Source organism: Argopecten irradians, chromosome 2 (genome assembly GCF_041381155.1).
Source record: "Argopecten irradians isolate NY chromosome 2, Ai_NY, whole genome shotgun sequence".
Taxonomy (NCBI): Eukaryota; Metazoa; Mollusca; class Bivalvia; order Pectinida; family Pectinidae; genus Argopecten; species Argopecten irradians.
The window spans coordinates 28,199,686-28,227,581 of NC_091135.1; the positions used below are offsets into that span (position 1 = coordinate 28,199,686).

The 27,896-nt window shown below is 36.3% G+C and overlaps 2 protein-coding genes across 5 annotated transcripts in view; one reads left to right on the forward strand and one right to left on the reverse strand.

The window, feature by feature from the left end:
* LOC138315028 (uncharacterized) overlaps positions 1–6,492 on the reverse strand; it is a 60,776-nt gene extending 54,284 nt beyond the window's left edge. Inside the window, exons 1-2 of one of the 4 annotated variants that reach the window (XM_069255751.1) lie at positions 5,883–6,492; positions 5,229–5,314 (exon numbers count right to left, since the gene is read on the reverse strand). The gene's annotated coding sequence lies outside the window, so the exon portion shown is untranslated. Of the gene's footprint in view, positions 1–502; positions 940–5,228; positions 5,315–5,882 lie in introns of those variants that run through there. The other 3 variants (XM_069255749.1, XM_069255752.1, XM_069255750.1) reach the window with 3 other exon arrangements.
* Positions 6,493–7,033: 541 nt separating this feature from the next.
* Positions 7,034–27,896, forward strand: part of LOC138316571 (glycoprotein-N-acetylgalactosamine 3-beta-galactosyltransferase 1-like) — a 28,816-nt gene continuing 7,953 nt past the window's right edge. Inside the window, exons 1-2 of the mRNA XM_069258251.1 lie at positions 7,034–7,052; positions 20,263–20,538. Coding sequence (XP_069114352.1) covers positions 7,034–7,052; positions 20,263–20,538 — 295 coding nt within the window. The remainder of the gene's footprint in view (positions 7,053–20,262; positions 20,539–27,896) is intronic.

The following is a 27,896-nucleotide window of genomic DNA, read 5'->3' on the forward strand; positions in this document are numbered from 1 at the left end:
ACTTTCTTGCCGTAACTGTTACTCCAGCAACACACTACATGTACAGCTTACACATATATCAGGAAAACAAAAGTTGCTCAAGAACCGCAGCCTCTGTATCCAACACATCCATTACATTAAATTATGTAAACTGATCCCGTTCCGGCGTTTCGATATCATTCCAAGTATATGCCCATTGTGCATCTCCTACAGTTATCTTCCACGAGTTATGGTATCATTTATGTCCAGTTTGAGTGTTAGTTAGAAAGGTCCTAAGACCCTGATGAATACAAAAACCCGTTATCAGTTTCTTAAGTATCTTCCTAATCTTCTTTATGAATATCTGGGCCTATAATGTACTGTATGTATTAACACAGAACGACTGGTAGTATTTACTTGCAATACTCCTTTTAGACTACAGTATACAATTATCATGCAACTGATGACATGGTCTATATATAACTGGTAATTTGACTAACTTTTAGACTACAACAAGAAATATTGAAATTGCAAATGAACTTACCCTTGGTCCACGTGAGAGTATTACTTTCCGTAGGTCAGTTAAGTTTGTGGAGATTTGTGCGAGCCGCAGCACATTTTCTTCCCGTCTTACAATAACAATAACATACAGACGTTTACTCTGTAAATAATGCTGTCAACAACAGAGTCGACACTGCCGGCATGGCCTGGTCCCTCTGTTCTCAGAGTCGTCCAATTGGTATTTACAAAGAATGTACAACTGTTCTGAGGTTGGTACAGCTCACAGCACCCCACACGTGTGGGTACGCACTACGTCCACACAGTTAACACAACTTTACAAGTAGTAGCAATTCTCCTTTGGCTATTCAAGAAATAAAACTTGTTCAAAGTATAAATCAATGCTCTCATTGTGTCGTGTTACTATTCTTAGCTATCGGTGAAGGGAGTTTCCACGTGTTGTCGGACCATAACACTAGCGACAGTTCTAGAGAGGGGGACTATCTGTTGAGATTTAAATTACACAGATGGGGTCGACGTGAGTCATAGCTGTGTAAACAAACACGGCAACGAAGGGGGGCAGTCGGTACGCCAGGGCTACCGTTGTCACACCGGCGAATCTCATTAAGGTCAAGAGAAGTCCCGGAGAGAGACTGCCAGGGTCAACCGTCCATGGCAACATCTGCACGTGGTAGCCAATGCAATGGGCTCTGGGGTCTTCTGGCCGGTCACAACAGCGGCTGGCCGATAGATCCCGCCCATGTCACGCTTCACTGACCATTATGTCCATCACTTATCAGTCACCCTTTCAACAAAAGGCGAGTCCTAACCGTTATCAGACAATTTTGTATACGGAATTTATGATAAAAGCGGAAGCGGAAGCAAATACGCACGCTGATAAAAAGCTGATAATAAAAGCTAACAATCCTAACGATGGTATCACAAAGACTCCAGCACAAAACCTCTTATATCTTCTCTCCACTTGTTAAAAAAATCTCCTTTATTTTCATTCTCTATTCACGTTCCGTCCCCCGCGGTGTGAACAACTTCTCGGTCAATAGGACGCTTGATGGATGGTTCCTGCTGCGAGAATCTCTATGTTCAATACCGTAATAGTGTATAATAGACTGCTAATAGTACTCTGCTTGTCTAGGGAAAACTGCGGTCAGTGTCCTAAACGAGGTCTACACTAGCTATAGTGAATAAGGATTAACTAGTACACACAGATAAGTCCCTGCAGGAGACTGAATAAAGTGGAACCGTTACATCAGGTTCAAAATCATGGCCAGTGTCTCGGACAACTCCTACTGGGATGGGTCATTCTAAAGACTTGGATCTTTAAATTTCCATTGCGAAGTACAATAAAAAAGCATATGACGAGATGATTACGTACCATTACCATTTCCACAGTCAGTGTCCCCAGCTTACGACAGGCCGGTGATTACCGGAGATAGGGGACGTTAAATAAGCCTGTATTACACCGACAAGTGTTTCTAACATACTAAGTATAATAACCTCGTGTCTACAAGTGACACAGACCAAAACCTTTACTGCAATAATACATATACTGAGAATTAGCGTAGCCACCAGTCATTACTGCAATATTCAAAACATCACCAAGCTTGATAATGTTTATCTCTGAAGTTTGAAACTAAGGGGGGCATTATGTAAACCAGCATTAGAACAGCCGAGAAAATTCTACCATCTTACGGGCTGATGGCCAGTAACAGAGACTACATGTTCATGTATCCACGTCCCACAAGACATCTTACTGACCTTGGTTAGTGACCACTTGGACATCCTCTACTAGCATTAGAGACGTGTGTGACATGTGTAATACCTGCAAACGATGACTTTTGTGTGTATTGGGAAAAACATTAGGTCGTCAGCATATTTGTGAATGGTGTTGACGTAGAATAGTTATTCATTCATACATGCAGTAGTATAAATATCCGTCGGCGAACACAGAAATCATATCGCACAATCTATATAGCTATAGCTACCTATATGTATTTTACAGACACAATCAGTGACGATATAACTAGAAAACTCACAGGAAATCAAACATTTCTTAGTATGCTACTGATTATGATTTAGCTGCCTCAGGAGGGCAACCTGCAATTTGGTTGTATTTTCACTATAAATAGGATACTTCTTCCATGTGTCTAATTACAATGAGGAGTCAACGGATTGTTTACAAACTAAATAGTGTGCAGATGCGGGATACTTTGATGTAGGTATTAACTGACCGAATGTGCGTAGGTGTGGACATGTTATACTGACCAGCACAGCCAATTAGTAACTGACCGAAATCTCGTCTAAATCAGCTGCCCAATGCACGCTTACTTACAATATTGATATGTCAAACCACATATACTGGATACAGATACATTCTCCCACTGATGTCTCTCACATCCAAAATACATCATTTAAGGATTGATTGTCAATTTTGTTGCTTACATTGCCCAACGTTGCAAATGAAGTGAACACCGAAGCCGTTAATGAACCATTTTATTATTTACAATACTGACGGACTTGCATGTTCTAAAATATCTTCATATCAATAAAAAAAATGTAGGCCTACTACTATTCTATACACACGCCATACCACATGAACTTACTCCTTCTCTTACGAATCCGCCCAAACAAGTCATACTCCTAACACGTCCCATCCTAAGGATCCATGTCAATGACATTGACCCCTTTCCCTAACATGCATCCCCTTCTCATGAGCCATGCCCTCGATAATTTTTCTTCCCCGGAATCCAGGCCCCCTGTCACCAACACCCACGCGTTATGCCGCGAACATCGACCCCTTATTCTCTTCCAGGAGTTAACGTCCCTGACGACGGTGTGGCGGATACGACCACGGAGCTGTGTCCATGATGACGGGCCATACGTATCGACTATGATTTATATGACTCGCAATTTTAAACGACAATCCAGAGAGGTTTTATCCTCTATCCCACGCGGATAGATAACATCGGTTTTCCTGTCATCGCGGGAGCTATTGAACTAAATGTAGGACGAATGGTGTGCGCTCTGAATTACTAATTGAAAAAAATAATGTACGTATTAGTATCAGGGTAATAAAATATCTTTTATGTTTGGTCGTTAAAATGAAGATTAAGAAGTTAAGTGATATTGATATTCGGCTACAGGTTTATTATAAGTCGGTCACTCACTTACCCTATACTGTATATCAAACTCTCATCACATCACCAGCATTAATTATTAACTATTAATAAATTGCACAAAGTAATGGCTTATGGCAAGAAAACAACAACGTTGTTTTAGTATGCAACATCTTTATTTTTCATTTTTCATTTCGGAAAACAAGGTTTAAACTAAATATTATTTACAGATACCTAGTAATACCCTCATTGCCCTATTACATATACTTCTGTAGAATAGAAGGTAAAAGGTTTTTTTCTTCGATATTCTCTTCTGGAGTACAAGTGCATTAATTTTGGCATTTATACATGTATAAAACAGAACGTTCTGTTATAGACATAGAAGGCGTGTACAAGGTTCACGACTTCGTTCATGCATACAATACAATAATAATTTTATAACTTCTAGAGAATAGTAAACGTGTGTCCATGTTAAGTATTTTAGGTCCACGTTTTTGGATATATATGGAAACGGAGATACATCTTGGTATTTCTTATATTTTGAAAACGTTTTGGCATTAACTTCAGTAATCATCTATGGGATAGAGATAAGAGGTTCACATTTAGATTTTCTGGAGGAAAGAAGTTGTAGGTTTGAGTTATTCTATGGGTCAGACCACGAGTATTCCAAACACAATAAATCCATTTCACCAGGCGATCGAGCACAGCGATATTGATCGGTAGGCATGAGGGTTCCATTAAAGTTAGTAATTCAAGTGTAGAAATGGTGTTAACCTTTAAATACAAACAGGAGGTGTTTTACGAGGATGCAGGTTACCGTTGTGGGTTACATTTATACAGGTGACTACAACTTATAATTGAAGTGTCTATCATGTGTATTTTTTTCATTTCAACATTATTGTTATTGACAAATTACATGTATTATGGTCAAAAATATTAAATAACAGGCAAAGCCTATTCATATGTATAATATATGAATGAAAGTGTTTATTAAACTATATTTTTATACCCCATGAAATATTTTCTATGTAAACTCTATTGACAAAAATGCCAATGAATGAACTGTTCCGTCAAGCGGTCCAAAGAACTGACGTCACAATGGGGTATAACAAAACAGTTATCAACTGGGTTTTCGGGCAACAGTTTGTCTTTGGGTCCAACAAATCTGTTAGCCGAAAACCTCAGTCAACAACTGTACATTCGAACATATTGTGATTAAAATGATGACGTGTATCGCTCTTATCATGAAGCTATGCCCAGTTTCATCAATATTCTTTATCTTTAGGTAACACTTTAATTTATGTTTTACTAGAGAGAAAAACGTTTTAGCAGTTGAGAGAAATTCCTTCAAAATAAGGAATATTTATGAATGCACCTGAAGGCGCCAAGTTATGTTATCAACAGACATATCTTAATGCAGTAGGTACTTCTACTACCTAAACATCACGGGCAATGTAGCTATAGTACCCAACACGTGCTGCCTATCAACTAAGTATAGGCTTGTAACACGTGCAGTTCTAATTCAATATCCCTGATGTCCGAGAGAACGCTCGCTACATTTACTTTTATCATAAACGGATACGTTAATCACAGTGCGGTTTATATAGAAATCTGTAGTTAAAACAGGCCATTACTTACGTTCAGAGAAACACGCTTTCTCTACTTTGATCCACTCGGAACCACCGGAAATGCCAATCCAATAACAGCGACAGAGGGAGGTGAACCTATTGCCAATAAATGTATACCAGTTTTCTCTATTACCACTGGATTACTGATAACATGGTACAACTGTTAACCAAGCCTAGTACTTCTGCCTTAAAAATTGGACTCATTTTTCGTCTAACTGTCGGATCTGAACTTTGCTTTCTGTTGTGTGAACATACATTCTATATACCACCAACGAAGGTTCAGTTTATGATACATGCATATCTTATTTTTTTTTTTTACTTATTTCCTGTTTATCAGACGTTTGAAATAAATCCGTACAACTTATATACATATATTAATTCGAGAGGTTGTAGACCTGTGACGGCAGGTTTTGTGCGAGTTTGATCAGTCAAGCTTGTAATTATACCTTACGCCGGTAAACCAGTCAACTGTTATAATAAACCTTCGAACCACTCAGTTCATATTGACTTTCAGTAGAGAAACAACCAGATTCGTGACCTTCCTTATTATACATGTATATAATTAACATTCCGCCGGACCTAACTGACCAGGGAACAATGTTGACATTACATGTTTGCATATATATATATCGGTGATTGGTTACGCATGTTGAAGACTACTTACTTTTGACCCTTGACCTTCATTGCTAATTTCCTCGCGTGCGTAAGGTCCATCCAGGTATGCTCAACTATTAAATCCTAGTCCGGTAATGTACATGATGTAAGTGATTCACTACATGGACTACTGTAATCACTAGTCCTATACACCTCCTTACCACTCCAGCGAACTAACACAGATGTTGGGAAACTCTCCAGAGAGTCTGTAAATAGTACCCCAGGAACACAGCTTCACGCGCTGTAAAATGACGTCACACATCAACCTAGCCGAGCAGAGGTGCCGATATGCACTTACATTTATCCGCACTGATCTAGGGTTCTATGTTTATAAGCAGTTTCAATGTTCTACCATTGGTACTGTAATGTAGACAACAATTAAACATAAATGTCTCATGTATTTGTCTGGCATACGGCCAGTGTGTTGATCTACATCACCTAGTTATGACTTATGATAAATGATACCATGCCTGCCCAGCGGCACCCAAACAAATCGGGCCGAGGACAGGGCGTCCAGTCGGCCATCAGCACATGACGGGAGGTGCTGAAAACAGAGTGATGGTGCTTGTAATAATGGACAGGTGTGAAATGCTGTACACTACCACACATAAACAGGACAGGTGATAGCAACGCAACATCTGGTCAGGCCGCATTCTATCGTATACTTTAATACGGGCGCGAGACTATTTAACCTGAAACTGTAAACATTTTCACTAACATAACTACACCGTGTGCAGAAAACGAACATGTGACTGCGAATATCACAATGTAACTACATGTCGTAGCATACAGATGACGAGCTTTCTTTAAACACACAAGAAACTGTCTAATGAAAAGAAGCGGCGTTCCGCCTGGGTTGACGGTATGGCGATGTATAACAGTATTGTCTCACGTTATCCTACCATCACAGAGAGCTGCCATCGTGACGTTTATATAGAGAAGGGTTTGACAGGTGGTGTCGATAAAACCCCGTCAATTTGTCTGTCAAACACTTGGTTTGTAAGCAGATTATTATTGCTACATTGTTTACGATCTATCGACACTTGGTGGGCCTTGAAGCCAGTAACTGAAAATCAAATAGGCGTGAACTCAAAAATACCAAATGGGGGGAATATCTCAAACTAATTATATATACCCATATTAAGTGAGATACGTGCAAAAATGGTTCCTTTAGACAAAGGTAAACCCTCGTAATATTATTTGTTTGTTTGATTGATTAACGTCCCATTAACAGCTATGGTCATGTAAGGACGGCCTCCCATGTATGTGGTGTGTTGCGTGTATGCTGTGCGAGGTGCGTATTTCAGGAGACTGCAGTATATTCATGTTGTGTCGATCTTCTTCTATATTCTTTTTTATAGTGCTATATCACTGAAGCATTTTTAGAAAACCGCATTCACATGATATTCCATTAGGGACTTCACTATTTGCTAGATGTCTAAGTATTCGTTTAATATTTAAAAAAAACATGCATTAATTAAAGAGTGGTTTATACTTGTTGTTTACTGGTGTGTAAACTGCATTTGTTTAACATACATTTTAACGTTAGCGCGTCATGTTGAAATATCTGTCCAACAAATGCAGTTTACACACCAGTAAATAACAAAAAATAAAAATATTTCCTTAAATTTACATTTCAACCGACTATTTCTTTTAAATCTATTGTTCCAATAAAATAAAACTTTATTATTCACGGTTATACTATTGATGTAACAGCCGGTCAATTGATGGAATTCCGGAACAGCTGGCTCCAATTTGGTGGGAAATGTTGTCAAGTCTAGAATGTACACAAAATATAGTTCCACAATACCATTATCTTTTTAATACAGTGATACAGTATTTCTCAAATATTTTATTTTCTAAAACATTATATTAGATATTAATTATATTCAGATTGTTTAATTGAAGAATTAAAAATACAGAAACAATATGGGCTAAATTTGATGCGCATTAACACTACTTGCAGAAGTCAGTGTTCTGGTGTATCTATTTAACGCGACATCCGATTGCGTTTACAAAAGAGTAAACGATTTCCCAGTTGGTAAGGTTATATAGCAAAGAAAAAACGGAAATGTAAATATAGCGGAATGAATGCACAATTTAGCTTAGTTTGGTTTATTATGTTTACGTCCTATGTGTGGCAGTATACAGTAGATTTGAAAAATTCAGCCAAATAACGCGCAGGCTTTAATTATGTACACACAGCTTTTTAACCTTAAACGACATCTATATAAAAGTATATATATTTTTAATCTACACAACATTTGCAATTGTTATGCAGAGTTCGTTTTTGGACAGGTCTGCTTTTTGTGGTTTTGTCAGCCTGTGAAAACCATGGTAACCATTTTTTTTTTTTTTTTAAATGCAAAAAAAAAAAAAATGGGATTTTCAACCCAAAATTACACCCCCTCTGGGAGACTTTTTTTTTCTTGGACACAGTTTAAAACCAAGCATCACTGCCGTGATAGCGGAACTGAGCCTGTTTCGACAAAGGTATATCATTAAACTTTTGAGCAATCTTACCTCGTACCCCGGCTATCAGTTTCTGCTGCTACAGTATTGAGTTTTCCATCTCACTGAGACGCACATTCGGATACCCTCTAAGCCATTAATCTCGAACCCATTTTGGGAAATTTCTTTATGCAAATGTGAAGCCTGCATATAATTCTCTAGATTGAATTCACCAATTGAAGGATATATACATTTTTTTTTATTTTTTTTTTATGCATATAATAAAACAGGGGCTTTCTGCTTAATAAAAATCTCACCCATGGCCACTCGGTCTTACTGTACACTGCTACAATTTGAGGACGGCCTCCCGTGTACTGTAAACCAACTTTCTTTCGCATGCGATTAACTTTCATTAACTGAGTATATTCACAAAAGTTTATCTTTTTAAACATAAATATCCACAGTATTTATATGGAAAGGTATTTCCATTATTTTTTTAATCAACGAATGCTTATGTTCGAGAACTTGGTTTGGAAAGAAAATCGCGAAAAATTAGTAGCCATTCCGAAAGAAAGTTGATTTACAACATGTGGTGCCTCGCGTGTGTGAAGCGCACTCGCTCACATTATACCGACAACGAGCGAAATAGTCGTCCCACTCCTTTAAAGCTGAGCGCTAAGCAGGGGCTGATACTACCACCTCAATAGAGTAAGGTGTGTCTAGACCTGGAGACAGAACAAGAGTGTTCCTCACATAATACCCATGGTGAGGTGGTGTTAAGGGAGACGTTAGGAAGAAGAAAGTAAAGACGTAATGAAAAAATACATGTATGTTGTGTGTTGCGTGTATGAAGCGTGTGGTGTGTGTTTAGGGAGACGGCGTTATTTTTGTTGTTGTGTCTTCTTGTATAGTGGAACTATTGCCGTATAGTGCTGTATCAATGAGGGAAGCATGCTGCCGAAGACACAAAGCAACACACTCCATCCGATCACATTATATTACAACAGGCGAACCAGTTGTCCTACTCCCATATGCGGAGTAGAAACTACCACTTTTAGAGTTTATGGCGTGTCTCGGCCTGGGGACAGAAACACTATATTGCGAAGTGCCGGAATCAAACTGCTTTCTGTTTTGATAATGATACGACACTGTAACGACAGGACATGACTTTTGATAAGTTTTAATTAATCACCTGTCCGTTCCCGGATACAGTCAACAAAGTGATTATGCTCGGTCAAGACGGCGTGAAAAGCCGATAAGCTTGTCCACTTACCCGTAATATCACCACGACTTGACTGACGGGCTGGAGTATGTCTATAAGGATACAGGAATGTCATTTCAACTATATTTGGCGTATTTATCAAGCACGGTGTTTGCTCAGAATACACCGATAAATATTGTATATAAATGTTAATCGTGCTTTAATCTCATACTTGAATGGCGACATTGGTAAAATGTTCAGCAAGTATATGATCTCTTATATTGTCATTATACTGACATTCTAGAGCGGTTCGTATTAGCATATTACATGTTACCTCTATACCGATAATATATTCTGTTTAAATAACGGAATAGTACCTTGTAGATCAAAATATGTCTCTTTTATCTCCTCTATAACACAGATTGATATTTCAGTAATTGTTAGTTTATTATAGTTTAATTTCAAATTCAATTGACAAAATATACATTTAAGAACAGTTTTTGCCCAGTAAAAAAATTAAAGTCTTATCCTCAATTTGAACCATTGCAAAAGTTTGATTGAATCGGATCTTCTCTCTCCTTCCTGATTGTCGCAATCTCTCAATTTTGACAACTTCAGTTTGTTTATGGAAAAAAACCACATCAATATCCTGCACATGACAGATAGAAGAGAGATAACTCTAATCCATTTGTCGAAAATTATTCCAGAGGTCGATCCACGGATGCTAATTTTTTAGCTTTCTTTAGTTTTTCATTTCATACTGAGTGAAATGAATTAAAGTCCTTGCACATTTTGTGATTTTACAAATTTGATTTTTTTAATCTATGAGGAGTAGTTGCTTCCATCGAACCTGTGAATTTTTTCGAAATTTTAATCATTTTGACCCTGTTTGGTCCCGCCCGTCTGGTTACAAGGGGGGTCAGCGAGGACCGATATGGATGTTAAACTTCTATATCTCAGGCTAATAACTCTAAACAATTTTGACTCATTTCCTATGAAAATTGAGCAATTAATGTTCATAAATGTGTTTTTCCTATATAAACTAAAGAAAATTTGACCCCTCTCCCTATGGGATAACGTGAGATTCCATGGTCATACAATTCTCAATTTTATAAAACACCTTACGACCTTTCCACCTTTAAAAAGTATTTGATTCTATCATTTTCAGAATTTAGAAGCTTTATGTAGTTTTCGCCTATTTGACCCCTTTTGGCCCGTCCCTCTGCCAGGACGTTAGAATTGTATCTGCTGCCCCTATTTCATGATCGAAAAAGGCGACTTAATTTAGTATCTTATCTTTTCTCTTCTTCCTAACTGACTTTATGTCTCCTAATGCCTCCCTTGGCACCGCCTCACTTTTGGCCTTGAGTCGAGCGTGATGAAGGATCTTGGTTCTGTCCCCTGGCCGAGACACACCAAAGTCTACAAAAGTGGTAGTTTCTGCTCCTGCTTAGCGCTTAGCATAACTGGAGTGGGACGACTAGTTCGCCCGTTGTCAGTATAATTTGACCGGTTGGGTTGTGTTACTTGGTGTCGGCATACTTCAGTGATATAGCACTATAAAAAGGGCAACAGTTCCCCAATACAAGAAGACACAACACGAACATATGGCAGTCTCCCACAACAAGCACCTCGCACTTCACACACGCTATACACTGCATACATGGCAGGCCGTCCCTACATGCTTAAAATGCTATCTCAGGCTAATAATTTCCAATGAAAATTGAACAAAAAGTGCTCATAAATGCGCTTGCCCTATATAAACTATAGCAAACTTTACCGCCTCCCCAGGGGGAAACTATGGTGTATTTAGGCTAGGAGACAAAACTCAAGAGCATACCTCACAGGGGTGAGCGAACGCTAAACCGAAACTTCAAAGCCAAAAGTAAGAACAAAGGTAGTTCAATCTGATTAAAATGCAGATCCTTATACTCACTCCGTTATATAAATGATCCTCTTATCAAACGTAGTGATAATAAGGATCTGTATTTTAATCAATTTCTACCAAAGACACCGAACAAGCACACCCCATCCGGTCACATTATACTGACAACGGGCAAACCAATCGTGCCATTCCCTTTACGCTAATAGCACAAACTTCCACTCTTACAGTTGCTGTTCTTGCTTAGCTTTCAGCATAATAGGAGTGGGACGACTGGTTCGCGCGTTGTTAGTAAAATGTGACATGGCGGGGTGTGTTGCTTGGTGTCTTCAGCAGCATGCTGCCTTCAGTGATAAAGCACTATAAAATGGTAGTGTTCCACTATACAAGACCCAACACAAATATTCCACAATCTCCCAAAAGACCCACCGCACAATACAACCATGATACACACCGCATACATGAGAGATTGAGAGCTCGTCCTTACATGACCATGGCTGTTAATAGTACGTTAATTTAATTTAACAAACAACCAAATTCAAATTCTGAGACGTATCATGTGATCAATTTAGACAATTCCCGTACAGTTCGGAGACTTTAGAGCTATTGTAAACATGTAAAAATCCAAAATTTAACAACTTTGCGAATATAAACTTTACAAAAGACGGTGAATATGGAAAGTTTCAAACTTAAAGAAGCAAAGAAAAATATGTAAAACACTTAAAATGTTAAAATGTTTTTTCTATGACAAAATGATAGACCATACAAATTTATTATAATCAAACAAACAAATCCTTGCGATAAGACAATATTTTATCAGATGCGTCTTCCTTGCCATAAGGCAATATTTCATCAAAAGTTTCTTCCTTGCGATAAGACAATGCTTTGTCAGCCGTGAATTGCTTGCGATAAACGATTCCTCTATCAGATTGTAAATTTAATATCTTTATTGTTCTGTCTTTCTAACTGTTAGCTTTCGGTTGAGCCCTTGAACCTGTTATGTGAGGAAGTTTCAGGGGTCAGTCCCCAGGCCGAAACTTGTTTGTTTGAATATTTTAACGTCCTATGTTGTGTCTTCTTGTATAGTTAAACTGTTGACCTATTTATAGTAATATATATATCACTGAAGCATGCCGCACCAAGCAATGCTCCCCACCCGGTCACATTATACTGACAACGGGCGAACCAGTCGCGCCACTCCTTTAGGCTCCCTTAGTGCTGAACGCTAAGCAGGAACAGAAACTACCACTTTTATAGACGTTGGTGTGTCTCGGCCAGGGGGCAGTACCCAGAGCCTTCCTCACAGGGGTGAACACTCACCTCAAGGCCAAATGTTAGGCGGTGCCAAGGCAGGAATTAGGAAGGATAAAGACAGTTATGAAGAAGAGAAAAAATAACATCCTAAATTTAGTCGCCTTTTACGATCATACAATGGGGCAGCAGGTATAGTCCAGTAAAGTTAGGGTGTTACCCCAAAATAATTGCAACAGAATTTTTTCTTTGTTTTTCATACAGATCTGACTTTTATATAAGAAAAAAGTCGCCACAAATAAAAATTTTGGAAAGTGTTTTTCTTGACCCCGAAAAAATTAGAAAAATAGGGATATTTGCATAATTTGCCAACTTTGAAGCCAAATATAAACTTACATGGTTATCATGAGATACTAGAAAATTAATGTATGACAAGAACGTTATAAGGACAGCACAGATTGTCAAAACCTTACGTTGAAATCAACACAGGGAAAAAGTATGACAGCATGAAAATTGCATAATCATGTCCTTGTAACAGCCAAATTTTTGTTGAATTGTTAAGATAAAAAAATTGTTATTATCAACAATACCATTGATACTCATTTTGGTGGAATCTTTTTAAATAAAACTTGTTGATTAAAGGCTTTAAAAGTAAAACATTTTACTTTCACTACCTGATATAATGTGAACTCAGTTTTTCATTTTTTCATAATGGAACTGGATGGGGGTTATATAATTTTCAATGAGATAAAGGAATAAAATAAAACTTGAAGTTCAATTTTATAACTGAAAATCATCACAGTTCTGATTTATTTACTGGCAAAATCTTTTGACAAACGAATAAAGCATTTAGCCAAATTAACGTGATAGGAAGTGTTTACTACTTAATAAGATTTGCATATTTATACCGTTTTTACAACAAATGATAAAAATAACAAGTAAAAATATACAAAAAAAGGATATAACATATTTTGAAGCATTTGTTTTTTTTATTTTCCGAAATATTAACTACCAAAATGGGTGTTTTGCCAAAAATCTAAGTATAAAAACACTTCAAATTGGCACGATCAGTCAACTTGACATGTTAATATTTAGGTTTTTTGTAGCTAATGAATTATCGATCGTGCATTAATATCAAATAAAATGTAATTCTTTAAGCATGCCATAAAGCACTGATATAGTTCGAGTAAGATTTTATAAATGTTTGCATCTAAAATGAACAAAAACGGTAATGCTAGCTAAATTCAAAAGGTTTAGAGCCGTTTGCATCTTTCTTTATTTCTTGGATTGACTGAAATTATTGTATCATTTCAACTTATTTGTACTAACCTAAAGTTTGTCTTACTATATACCCGATTTCATATTTCAAGTATTGCAAAAATAGCAGATATTGTACTTTAAAAGTGGTCAAAAGTGTAATTTCTATATATTTTCTTATTTTTCGGGTGTTGAAAAAACGACTTTCCGAACATATGGTTTTTGACGACTTTTTTCATGGTAAAATTCTAAGTTCCTCCAACCCAAAAGGCAGAAAACAAATTCTGTTGCAATTATTTGGAGGTTAGGCCACTATTTTTCGTATTTTTGCTGGACAGGTACTAGGAGATTTCAGAAAAGATGGCGTGACGTCACAGAAAGTTTACATCCGGGTCCTCAAAGGTACAAACACAGTATGGCGACTAATAAAAACAATAACAGATACGTACATCGCTGCTACACAATCGATACTTTGACAAAAGTATACACATTCATACTTGCAAATTCCGATTTTAAAATTGTTTCTTATTGTTTCAGAGGTTACAGACATTTATATTTTTGTATTTACAATTGTTTATTGCTGAATATATTAATTTGTGTAGATAGAGTGTTGAAGCCAGCTTGCCAAGCGGTGTCGGGCCGTCACAGTACCCGTTTTTTCTTCACAGGTAGAAATCCTTGTTGTGAAAAGTTATGAATAGATCATTGATTTTATTGTGTAATGTTTCTGTTATACATGAAGAACTTGTTCACAATCCTATTAAATATAACGAAATGTGAACCACATTGCCAGACCACGGCCGCTCGTGCATGGAGCCTTCGCTGGTAGATCACCTCAGGACACAGCCCATAGTTGGGAATTTAATAATATAAATACGTAATTACCAACACATATCTCAATAAGTACTTGTAAAAGATATATATTTCGTTCTTTTCCGTGTATATCTTCCTTTAAAGGAATGCTATAAACCACTGTGTTACACTTATATGCAGATCTTCGCAATGTACATGTTTACGTAAACGTATGGCTGCCGAGATCTCGAAAATTAAAATGGTGAAATCGTTCAGTTTTAATGCTGTAGAGTTTATTTTTTTAATGTCAGTCGCTTTTATTCCATGGACTGCTAGTGAAGTCTCAAATTGAAGTGATATTACTTTAAAATAATTTGAATGCATGTTAGATAGACTACATTTAGATTTATGAATACAGATCGTAATACTGTAAATGCCGACCAGGACACATTGCGCACGGCTTCGAAAATCCTAAAATACTAAAAGTTTGTTTAAAAATACGATAAAAAGTAACTATAAACTGACTCATTTGTATGTCATGAGCTAAAATCCAAAATTTCTGACGAACAAATTATCTAGAATACGTAATTTTGTGACTCTAAAAAAGGGCGAAATTCGAGATCTCGGCAGTACTGTACGTAATGGCTGCCGTGCGCTTGGGGTGATCTACGAAAGCAAACTTTAATTTGGTGACAATCACACATCTTAAGGTGTTTTACAAAGTAAGACTAAGAAAACAGTGATCGCTTATTAAAATTTCAGTACTATATTTGCGGAACTTGGAATTTAATTTGTAATTTCAAGCTGATATTTGCAATATTCTGTCAATGTTTACACATAATGGCGATCGTGTTTTTCCTCGTGGCGGCCGAAAATGGAGTATAAACATCGTAAAATATATGAATACCATATATTTATATCTGTATATTATTGTTACATATTTTTATTTACACCTTTTGAAATTAAGATAAAGTAACAATTCTCGGATGGTCGTACTATTTATTACAATAAAATGTAAACAAAAATCGAAGCGGCTGTGTTCCCACCATGTTAATGTGTACAGATATACAGAGTTGTACCTTTGAGCGCCCGGATGTACCTTTGTGTGACGTCATCGCCATCTTTTCTGAAATCTCCTATTCTAACGCCCTACCTTCAGGCCAAAAAGAAAAATATAGTCTATAACAGTGGCAGTATCTGCTCCTGCTTAGCGCTCATCACAATGGGAGTGGGACGACTGGTTAATATATAATACTATAACGATATATCAAATAAATACTTATGCGCCGAATATAAAGTGATGGAAAACCAATTCTGGCGTGCCATATTTGGCATTAGACGCCATATCATGGTTAGCATGCCACCCTTTAAAATTCGCGTTAACATACATAAATCGTACCATAGTTTTTTAACACGTTCATAGTGAATTCCTTCTAATATTCTTGTGATAGTTTTGTATCGAAATACTTTGTACAACATCCAACATTCGTTTTTATCCCCACTTCGATCGCGACTGTCGATGGACCTTATTTAGCAGAGTTATGGCCCTTTGAGTTACTTAAAACGTCATTTTCTGCCATTTCCGTGCAATAACTGTAACAAATGTAAACCGATTTTCTTCAAACTTACTGAAATGGTTAAATGCCTTAAGGGATCGGTCAAGTTTGATCGCGAGTGCCCTTTGAAATACTAAAAACGTAATTTTCTTCCATTTCTGTGCAATAAGTGTAACAAATGTAAACCGCTTTTCTTCAAACTTAGTAACAAGGTTAAATGCCTTAAGGACTCTGCCAAGTTCGATCGCGACTTTCAACGGACCTTATTTAGCGGAGTTATTGTCCTTTGTTTAAATAAAAAAAGTCAGTTTCTGCCACTTCCGTACAATAATTGTAATAAATATGAACCGATTTTCTTCAAACTTGGTAACGAGGTTGAATGCCTTAAGTGCCTTGCCGGGTTCGATCAACTCTTTCAGACGATGTTATTTATCAGAGTTATGGCCCTTTGATTTCCTATAAACGTCATTTTTATGCAGTTTCTGTGTAATAACTAACAAATGTTAAAACTAATATTGTTAAAACTTAGCAAAGTCAAATGCCTTAAGGGCCTAGCCAAGTTCGATCGCCACTTTTGGCAGATCTTAATTAGCAGAGTTATGGCCCTTTGATTTCATAAAAAATGACAATATTTGCCACTTCCGTACAATAACTGTAATAAATATTAAACGATTTTCTTCAAACTTGATAACAAAGTTAAATGCCTTACTTCCGAATAAGACTTCAGTATATTTTTTCATGTTTCAACCAAGGTTAAACCTAACATCATTACGTCCTGAAAGCGGGGGATGGAAATTCCACGAATTTGCTTGTTACATGTAATTTTGGAAGTAAAAGCTTACAAAGACTAATTATCAAACTTATTTCATTATTTGGTCCATTACAGATTCTCTTCTTAAGAACAGGAATAATGACAGTAGATGCCCAGTTAGTGGAGAAAATACCAGTTTATAATTATCAAACAAAGTAGACATTCAGTAAACCGCCAGGTCCGTGTGATTTACCACATTTCATATCCATATTAGCAAAACTAATCTCGTCGATATTTGTTAGAGCATCTATACATTGTAATTAATCGGAAACAGCATCTAAATCGTTATTTTTGTTATCGTTGTTTAAATAAATCTGTACAGAGATCTTCTCCAACGACAGTGATTTTTAGAAAGGTCGTATAATTGATCACCATTAACCTGTACATGTGGAGCTTCTTTTTTAGTAAAATTTGCAAAGAAAGACCTGGAGTTTTGTTTTCTGATGTACAGTTGAGTGTAAGCTAACCTTTACACCTAGTGTACTGGCTAGTAGTGCACTACATTTAAACTACAGTGTACATAGTGCACTACATTTAAACACAGGTAAACTAGTATTGCACTACAACCAGATAGCTGATCGACACCAAAACACCCATACAGGTACAAATTAATGGGTAGTACAGAAGGCTACCTGTGATTCTCACCTGTGGTGTCTGGTAGCAAGGACGTATGATATCCTTGCTGGTAGCTATATGTAGTCTGGAATCTAGATTATTTCGTATACTATTGCTCAAGACAAAAGCAGCAAGAGTGTTGAAAATTAATTATTTTAAGTAGCTACCTACTTGTACTGGTCATATATTACAAATTTAATGAATAAATTAATTAAACAAATAAATGAATAATTCAGTCATATTTTCAAACTTTTTTATTATTATTTTTTTTCATTAAGTTTTATTATCAGTCTGATTTCATTAATTTCGCTTTAATGTGTATTTAGCAAATGTGGTAAAACACCATTCATTTGATTTTAGTCGTTACATTGTTGTCATATTTGATAAACATATTCAAACTTTGGTTACTACTTTTCTATTGTAAACTTAAACAATATTTCAGTTAAAAAATTTGATTAACACAGAGTTAATAATAAAACAAATTCGATATATAATAATACATGTCTGTACTGTACACGAAATCGGCTCAGGGATGCAGTGTACATGTTCGTTGATTCGTGTCTTTATTCCTCGAATATGTGTAGTACAATGCGTGAAGCTACATTTATTCTAGCTTATGTTATATGTATACATAAATATTCAATTCAATTCATTTTATTCCGTTGACCTTACGGTCCATATATATATAAGTGCAAATTACATCATGTAAAATATACAATTGATATATATATATATTACCAAGGATTTATAAGTGAGATCTCTCATATACGTCCTTGTTTGAAGAAAACACGAAAATAGTGGTATCACTTTGGGCCGTTTTACGGCAGCAAAATAGTTTGCATGAAGATACCTTAGGGTCAGCTGCAAACTGTTTGCTATTCAGAATATCCTATTTTTCTGGGCTCATGGTAATTTTAGGTGCCAATGGTCAAAGGGTGGACATTCACATTTCCACTGTTTAAGTCCAAATTAACTAAATTTTAGAATAGAGATATTTGTTTAAGTTTTTGCATGCAAATATTGGGTTCGTGAAGTTCAGTTCAGAAAACTGGTGAAAATATTAAAACGTAGGTCACAGTGACCTATAGTTAAGTATTTGTTCCAATATTTAGCACAACTGAAAAACTTTAATTTTTGTTTTTGCTGAAAAGCACGATTTTCAACGATTTTATAGCTTAATATTGATGTTTAGTACTGCATGTAGATCTTGACAGCTCAGCTGGGCAGTGGCACATGAGGTGTGATGCCCCCCGTGGTTAGGTAGGACTGACCCGAGGTCCTGAGGTCCCCGGGGTAGGGTGACCCCGCTCAATGCAATTAAGAAACTGTGTTTGATTGACACTGATTTACCGGAACACGATGAATATAATATTAATCTGGCCAAGGATTTAGACGTCCTTGATCAGACACTCTGAGTTTAAAGGGACAATTCAGTCTTAGAGAACATTAAAATTTGTACATATATCGGAAAAAACGCAGTTCTAATGGAAATTAGATCAGTCGGTTTTACTGTGATATGCCAGAAAAGCCCATGGTGGTGAAATGCGTGTGGAGTGTTCAAACTCGCTCGCTGTCCGCCATTACACATTGTGGTCGAACTTCTTGTATGCCGAACCCTGTCCCTTGCTCGTAGAGTAATGCAATTTTTGTCTAAAACTGCTCAAATCGCTCTGACAATAGTGTGTTTACCTTATTAGGTGAATTGGCTCGTCTAAAAAAATCATTTTATCACCTCCTCAGTGGTTATGCAGTTCATTTGTTAAACGTGCGTGACGTTGGCTCGGGTATAGATACAGCGAACATATTTTACCTGCTGAATCGTATTGATCAACTATTTATAATTACAACGGTATAGATTAAAATACTAAACAATGACGTTGAATTTGTCAATATTTTATATGTTTCATAAGAAATTTTATCATTTATGCCATATTTTGCTTCTTGGTTATGTAAAAGAATTAGCCTGAGTGAATTGTCTCTTTAACCAAGGACGTATGTGAGAAGGATAAGTCACACTGGGTTTGGGGGAAGTACAACGCAGGAGCTTTTGTTAAATTTAATAAACGATAAGACATTTATTCCCGGTTCATAGGCGTCTCGCGTGATGTTTAGTAATGTAAATCGACAGTGACGAATCCTTCTCACTTATAGATCATTGATTTAACCTAACAATTTGAAACGCTGAATATAATCTTACACTCTGATTGTAATATTTTCACACTGAAAATCATCTGACATGATGAATTTAATCTTACACTCTCAGTTTACGATTTCCACACTGAGAATAATCTGACACGCTGAATTTAATTTTACACTCTGAGTGACTTTTTGGTCTTCACTCTGAATATGTAACACAATGAGTTTTCGGTTAACCTAACCACACTGAATATATCCTGACTATCTAATCAATGTAGGTCTTACAGTTCCACCAGAAATATGTTTGTTCAAATAAAATGATTTTTTTTAAATTTTCCCGCGTAATATTATTGTTGACTCTTTTTGTATTAAAACCAATAAAGTCGTTATCATGCGAGCTTTTCGGTTATTTTCTATAGTGTGTCAAGACAAAATAAGAGAGTCCCGAAAGGACATCCAACATGGCCGCCCTCGGATTTAAAGGTTTGACCAGGACAGGTCTTGTACTTTTTGCAGTTGGTTTGGTGTTTGGTTTCTCTCTAACCTATTTATTTACGACAACAAAATCATGGACACCACTTAATAGACCAATATCTCGTGCACAGTACGTGAAGGATATGATTCCACGTCGTCCGGAACAACATTTCGACGATGATGAGACTGGTCCAGATAAATCGGTAGCCTGGTTTGATCAGGCATTCCACAGTCATACAGGTTATTTCTGTTCACATTGCCATTTACGATGGCCGATATCAGCCGTCACGTTGCTCGCATCAATGTATGACAGGTTACACACATGTTATGAGAGTAACCTTACATAGATAAACACATATGTTACTCTCATCACATTCGAGTAACCCACAGGGCCTCGTTACTATTGATGATATATATTAGATAGGTCACGTCTATTTACATACTGTGTAATGTATGTAAATAGACGTGACCTATCTTATATATATCATCAATAGTAACGAGGCCCTGTGAGTAACTAACCTGTCGTGTGTTTACCAGGTTGGGCACAACCTACTCCAACAATGTTAGAGGTATAGCACGACGAGACACTTTTGGAACATTACGTCGTGTCTAACCTCTAACTTCCGATAGGCCATTTACCCGATGCTGAGGGTAACATTTTCAAAGTTTGGATTGTGACAATATAAAACGTTAAAATCATATTTAAATCGTCATCAATGTCAAATACCTACCTCTTTTTCATAAATCAACAAGTATTTTGACAAAATCAGCAGTAAAATCCATCTAAAACAAATATTTACATCTCCTAACGTAAACTTTCATGACCCAGACAAAACTTCATGATGAAAGCGATCCGGCCGGTAAATAGAAAAAACGAATTGCAAAGTCCCCAAAACGCTTGATCTGCCTTTACTTTTACTTGCATGCTGCCCGCTTGAATTCACGTTCCGTTTTTTGTAGTAACCAGCCGCCATATTTAAAACTAGGTCAAAATGTTACGGAAGGGATTCATCATATCTAATCTGCTAAAATACTATTTTATGAGGCCCCAAGTTATGGTTTTCCTAGATAAATGGAATAATTAATACATAAACTGTAAGTACACGTCAATGTTATCACTGTTAGAGCAAGAAATAATGATATTATTGCACTTTTCATTCCGCCTTCATCTGACGTCGGAAGCTGCATCAAAGAAATAGGCCTTCGGAAATGAGAGTCGACAGTCAGCAAAGTAACGTCCGATAAAAAAAACGGCTGACCAGTCGACTCTCATGTTATGGGAGTAGGCACAACCTAGAACGAATATACACGTGGTGACCGCCTTATATCCCTACGGCCCAATAGTCTGAAGGCCCGTCAGTCCGAAGGCCCATTAGTCCTAAGGCCCGTTAGTCTGAAGGCCCGATAGTCCGAAAACATAATACAATTGGGATTTATATGCGAATAGTACTTGAAATGAAACAAACGTTTATTACAGTTTTCTATGCAAAAGATTTGTTGTAAACTTGCTAAGGTATACTTACATGTATGTGACTATAGAATTGATATGGAAAATGATATGAAACAACGAAATGTAGCGTATTTTCAAAAAGAGCATAATCTTGAAATACATAAACGTATCTGATATTAAAGAGTATTATTTTGTATATGTACAATGTGATCCTGTTTAATATATCCCCGAAAAAATATCATTATGTGGACCATTTCCATGATTATGGGTAGAATAAACAATTTAAAGAATGGGGAAGCAAAAATAAGTCCTTAAATACATGTATATATTGTACAAAATAACGACGTTTACAGGTATAATAAAAGTCATTTTTCGATAAGATTTGATTATATACATCATTTATTCATGAAACAATGTTAATCCTAATGCAATACAGTGTACAAAAGGCTAACAATCGGACATTTTAAAGCTTGCATGTTTGTAAGATAATCCACAGAATGTATGCATGCTTGTGAGATATCCTATAAAATGTAAGATGTTATTTTTTTTTATTTTTTTTTTATCTATTTTTTTTATTTTGATGTAATTTTGACCTGGCATTGCTCATGAAGAAATGGCAACTTGCTGTCCATAGAAATTGTCAGATCATCAGTGCCGAAAAATGTTTTCGTCAAAATACGTTAATTATAACAACTCTCTAACTTGCAATATTTACTAATTTTCGGACTAACGGGCCTTCGGACTAACGGGCCTTCGGACTATTGGGCCTTCGGACTAACGGGCCTTCGGACTATTAGGCCGTAGGGATATAAGGGTGTCACCTATACACGTACCCGGCCTTCTATACCTTTCGGCCGGGTACGAATTGCTCCCTATGTGTCGTAGTGGATCACTGCCTCCAAAAATCACTCGGGCACAGTTTTCTATACTTTTTTTGTAAGTTTCCAATTTTTTGGCGAGGGTCACCTCGCCATTGTGATCGTGGTTGCAAAATTCTCTTACAGTCAATTTCCTCAATATGATTGGCTTAGAAATTGCTCGCAGATACTAGCGCTCCTAGCGGCAGTGTATTCAACAACTTTGATTTTACCGGGAATTTTAAATAGCAAATTTTGAATATGAAAGTTACCGATATAAGCGTATCTGTAACGTTGAAATAGGAATAGTATATTACGGCTTTTATATCCTTATTATATACACTATCCAAAAGATCTTCTGTTTGAAAATTTTCACCTGAATTGTTTACAAAGTATCTAGACTTTTCGGTCCCAAAATGGTGTTTACAATGAATGAAGACGTTTCGTCCCAAAAATGCTTCGCTCCGAAGCTGGTTCCCCCCCAGTCGTTTACTCCCTATTAGTGACAGTTATCCCGCTACGGAAAAAATGAAATCAATATTTCACCTCGAACATCAAAATTGATACCTTAATGAATTTTGTAATTTGAATCAAATTTGTCTCGGAGCAAATATTTATCACGGCTGTGTTAGGCTATGGCACATGGCCTTCCTCCGGAACTACAATGGAAGAAAGACAACTCTAACAAAATTTTGGACAAACTTGGTCTAATGATAAAATAGTGCGTGACAGACGGTGAACATTTTGTAGATGTCCAAGGTGGCGTAATCTTAAAACTAACGGCAGTTAATAAGGTATGAATATTTACCACATCCATATTTATCGATAATTTTATAAGCACATGTATAAATATCAGATTATATCCATATACTAAAGTACGTTCAGAGATTACCACTAAACCATACTTTTAAAACATTTTAGTTATTTTCACCACAGGAGCTTGACGTTCTGATCATATACATACAGCATATTCATTAAACTGGGTAATACGAAGTAAAATTTTTTGGCCGAATGACATAAATCATGTATGGAATGTTCATCTAACTCGAAGTGATATTTTTTGGACTACTAGATCGACGAAAATGCCGATTTCTTTTTCATAATTCTTCCGTAAAACGCCACTTAAGAAGCTGTTTCAATCTGTAACAAATGTAGAGAAATTAAATGTGAATTGTTTAGCAATTATCCTGAGTTATATTTTACCAACAAGCATCAGAGATTAGCAATTAAAACTTACATAAACATATTCCCGACTCTCACTTGCATTGTGTGATCACTCGAGCGGAACTAATCTCTACCACCTGGCACAGTCTTACCACAGGTGTTCGTTTCTAATACAAGTATAAGTATAATACTGGGTCAAGGTCTATAACTCGGCCGGCCATATAACACTACCCAATTTCAGAAAAAGTATGATTATTAACCAACCGTATAGGATATGATAATAAGAATACTCTCAATCGACAGCCAGATAATTTATCTTTAATTTGGTATATGATACAATATATATCATGCCGTATAAATGTCACTAGGTATCCAGAAACATCGGAAAACAGCCAGATTTCAACTGGTCGGACACTGTGGTGTCCTCCGATAAACACGCCAGGGCTCTAATGGGTAGCTCAAAAACCACTGCATGGAAACCACTGCATGTCAACACTTCAGCGTCATAAGAATAAAAGTTTGGTAGAAAACAAACTTACCGGTTAGTAAATCCATGGATAAATACCATCCATTTGCCTAACGTAGCCCTTTGAAATTTCCGATTGAAAAATTTATGTCTCTAGCAGCCATGTAAGTATGTGTGCAGTAGATTTGTTTTGTTGGCGTTGATTGGCTCTCGAAAATTAATTGACCAATCAACGCCGAGAAAACAAATGTACTACACACATATCAACATGACGGCTAGAGACACACATTTTTTCAATCGGAAATTTCAAAAGGCTGTATTGAGCAAATAGATGGTTTATAGTTAAACACTAACATACCGGTAAGTTTGTTTTTTACCAAACTTTAATTCCTATGAAGCTGAAATGTTGACATGCAGTGGTTTTTGAGCTACCCATTAGAGCCCTGGCGTGTTTATCGGAGGACACCACAGTGTCCGACCAGTTGAAATCTGGCTGTTTTCCGATGTTTCTGGATACCTAGTGACATTTATACGGCATGATATATATTGTATCATATACCAAATTAAAGATAAATTATCTGGCTGTCGATTGAGAGTATTCCTATTATCATATCCTATACGGTTTGTTAATAATCATACTTTTTCTGAAATTGGGTAGTGTTATATGGCCGGCCGAGTTATAGACCTTGACCCAGTATTATACTTATACTTATATTAGAAACGAACACCTGTGGTCTTACAAATGCAATCGCACAAAAGCCCACATGATCACTGTTTTTAGTGCGATTACACCTTAGGGTGTGAACAATGTTAGTTTTTTAACTTTTTACTCAACAAAATAGACTTTACGCTTTTCATGATCAGCACCATGATTTTCTGTATAACTTATTTATTTACCACTGTACCCATGCATACGTGTGTATTTATACTTCTTTGTGCACATTATATAACAACTGCTATAGACTGTATATTACAATCAATTTATGAAGGACAAAACTCTTACATGTTAGAACAGGAGGACTGAAGAACAGCGGGAATTAAACTTCAATAATATTTCCTCTATGCTGGTATTGGTATTTATGATTAAAATGTTTAATTATATGATATTAGCCTTTTCAGTAATTAATCTGTTAACACATTTATTGTTTCCTTATGTTTTACAGATTGTCAGCATGCATGTATCATTTCAACTGGAAATAGTCTAGGAGAAGAATTGTGTGAACAAAAAGAAGTAATTTTCAACTGTGGAAACTTAATATTGTAATCATTTTCAATCCGAAAAAATTACTATCATCATCTTCAAATTCCTTATTGTGAATTTAACTGTAATATGATTTAAGCATATACCTGATATTTGTTTATATTCTACATGTATGACATGTACATGCTTGAAATGAAATGAATAAATAAAAGATTATTTAAATTTGAAACACAATATGACATTAGCTGTTTATATTTTTTGTCAAAAACATATTAAGCTTATCGTTCATAACACACTAATCATCACCTTCGAGACAATTTAATGAAAATCAATTAAACATTAATTTGTATAACACAGGTCGTCTTATGTTTTCCCCGCCTTGACTATCAATGTATTGATTTTACCTTTTTTTCGGTCACCACATGAACTGCCTTTAAATCAATCACACCAATGAGACATACATTTACTGCATTCATTATAACACTGTAAGGCAATTCTGCAAGATCAGCGAACATTGTTGATTTACCTTGAATATCTACATGCACAGTATGGTACCATATGTAACAGGATAGGAGAAAATGTAGCGGCAAGACCGGGAATTGATCCCGGGACTCTCCGAACACTAGCTGAGTGCTCTACCGTGCTCTACCTGGTCATCGATAATCGACGCAGTCCAGTCCCGCTACACTCCTCCCTCCTTTTTTGAATACATACGAGACCCTTTCAAACACCACAACCGTTGGTTATTTAGTTGGGTGCCAATTCTGTAACAGGAGAGAGAAGAAAATGTAGCTCTTCCGACTGAGCTACCTGATCACCGATAATCAACCCAGTCTGATCCCGCTACAAATATTTATCTGGTTATTTTATCTCCCTTCCTATTTTCAATCTACCTTTATGACTTCGAATCTTACCTGGTGGAAAAGAATATTTTGTCTTACAAATCTCGACAAATTATGCACACTGTGATTGTTGCAAGCTAAACTACGTATCCGCTAGCTGATTACTGTTGATTGTTAATGATCTCAAACACACTAATTACTTATTGTGCCAATGTAAATATATTCTACTCTTTTCAAATATTCCTGATTACTATTCATGTGTAATATCTCAAAACATTGACATGTGCACGGAGTACGGCGGACCAGACAGCCGATGTTTTGGACATCTGCTAGATATTTCAGTTTCAGGTTACGGTGGTCAATAAAAGAAAACAAACACAATGCGGTTTTCATATGTTATTTCTTCTAAATACAACACTTTTTGTGCAAGTTGTCAAGCATTTACGGGGAATACTTTGCATTGAAATTGTCACCTTCATACATCGGTTTTGGGACTCCCTGGACATTGTATTTCCCCATTTTTTGATGCGCAAAATATACTGATAGTAGATTTTTTAAGCATTTTTAGCCCTAAAAAGTACCTGCGCAAATTATACCAGTTTTTACGGTATATGATATTGGAATGTATCCCAAACTTTTTATCATATTATTTGCCAATAACACTGTTATGATATCAGAAATATATGATGGTCTACAACAAATGTTACATGAATTTTAACAATATTGCATAACATGGAAATTAGAACTTAATATGAGAAAGATAAAAATTGTGATATTCTCAAGACGTAAAACGGTACAACAACACCAGTTGATGTTATGGAATACAGAATTAGATTTATAAGAATTGTTTACATATCTAGATAGAGAAAATAATGTTAATGGTAGCGTTTTTAAAGAAAGGGAAAAAAACCTGCTGAACAAACAATTAAATCGGTGTTTGCTATTTATAAGAAATAAAGGAATGTATCTCTTCCTGTGCATCTTAAACTGAAAATATTTGATTCACTTGTAATGACAGTTTTAGTATACTCATCAGAGGTATGGGGATTTGAAAATAAAAAATGTTGTAGAAAAATTCAGTTGTAATTTGGAAAACAATCCTGAAGTTAAGAAAGTGTACAAACAATTTCATGGTCTATGGTGAGCTAACAAGTTATCCGGTTTGAATTGAAGTTCGGATACAATGTATATCAATCAACTTGCTGTTTTACAAAAGAATAATTACAAAACTTGTAAAAAGTAGACCAATTTATTAAAAAATCACGTGGTGATATTGATAAGTCTTCTAGAGGACAGACATATTCTATATTTGTGCAAAACTACAGTAGTATTGAGCTTAGAAATATATTCCTCCTATCATCAAGACCGAGCCATTTAGTACTTTCAGTACTTTGATTATGCGTTTACATGCATTTACAGCCTCAACAAATTCTGACTCCACTAGAAACCAGGACATGTTCTAGCCAATTCTAACTAAGAAAGAATCATAAAATGTTTCCTTCTTTCCACAAACTATCAGTAATTGAAACTGTCTACCACAAACTATATCATCTCCTCAGAGATTGTGGAATCCTTCATATCTGCCATCCCCGTCATGTATCTAGCACTCAAATTCCAC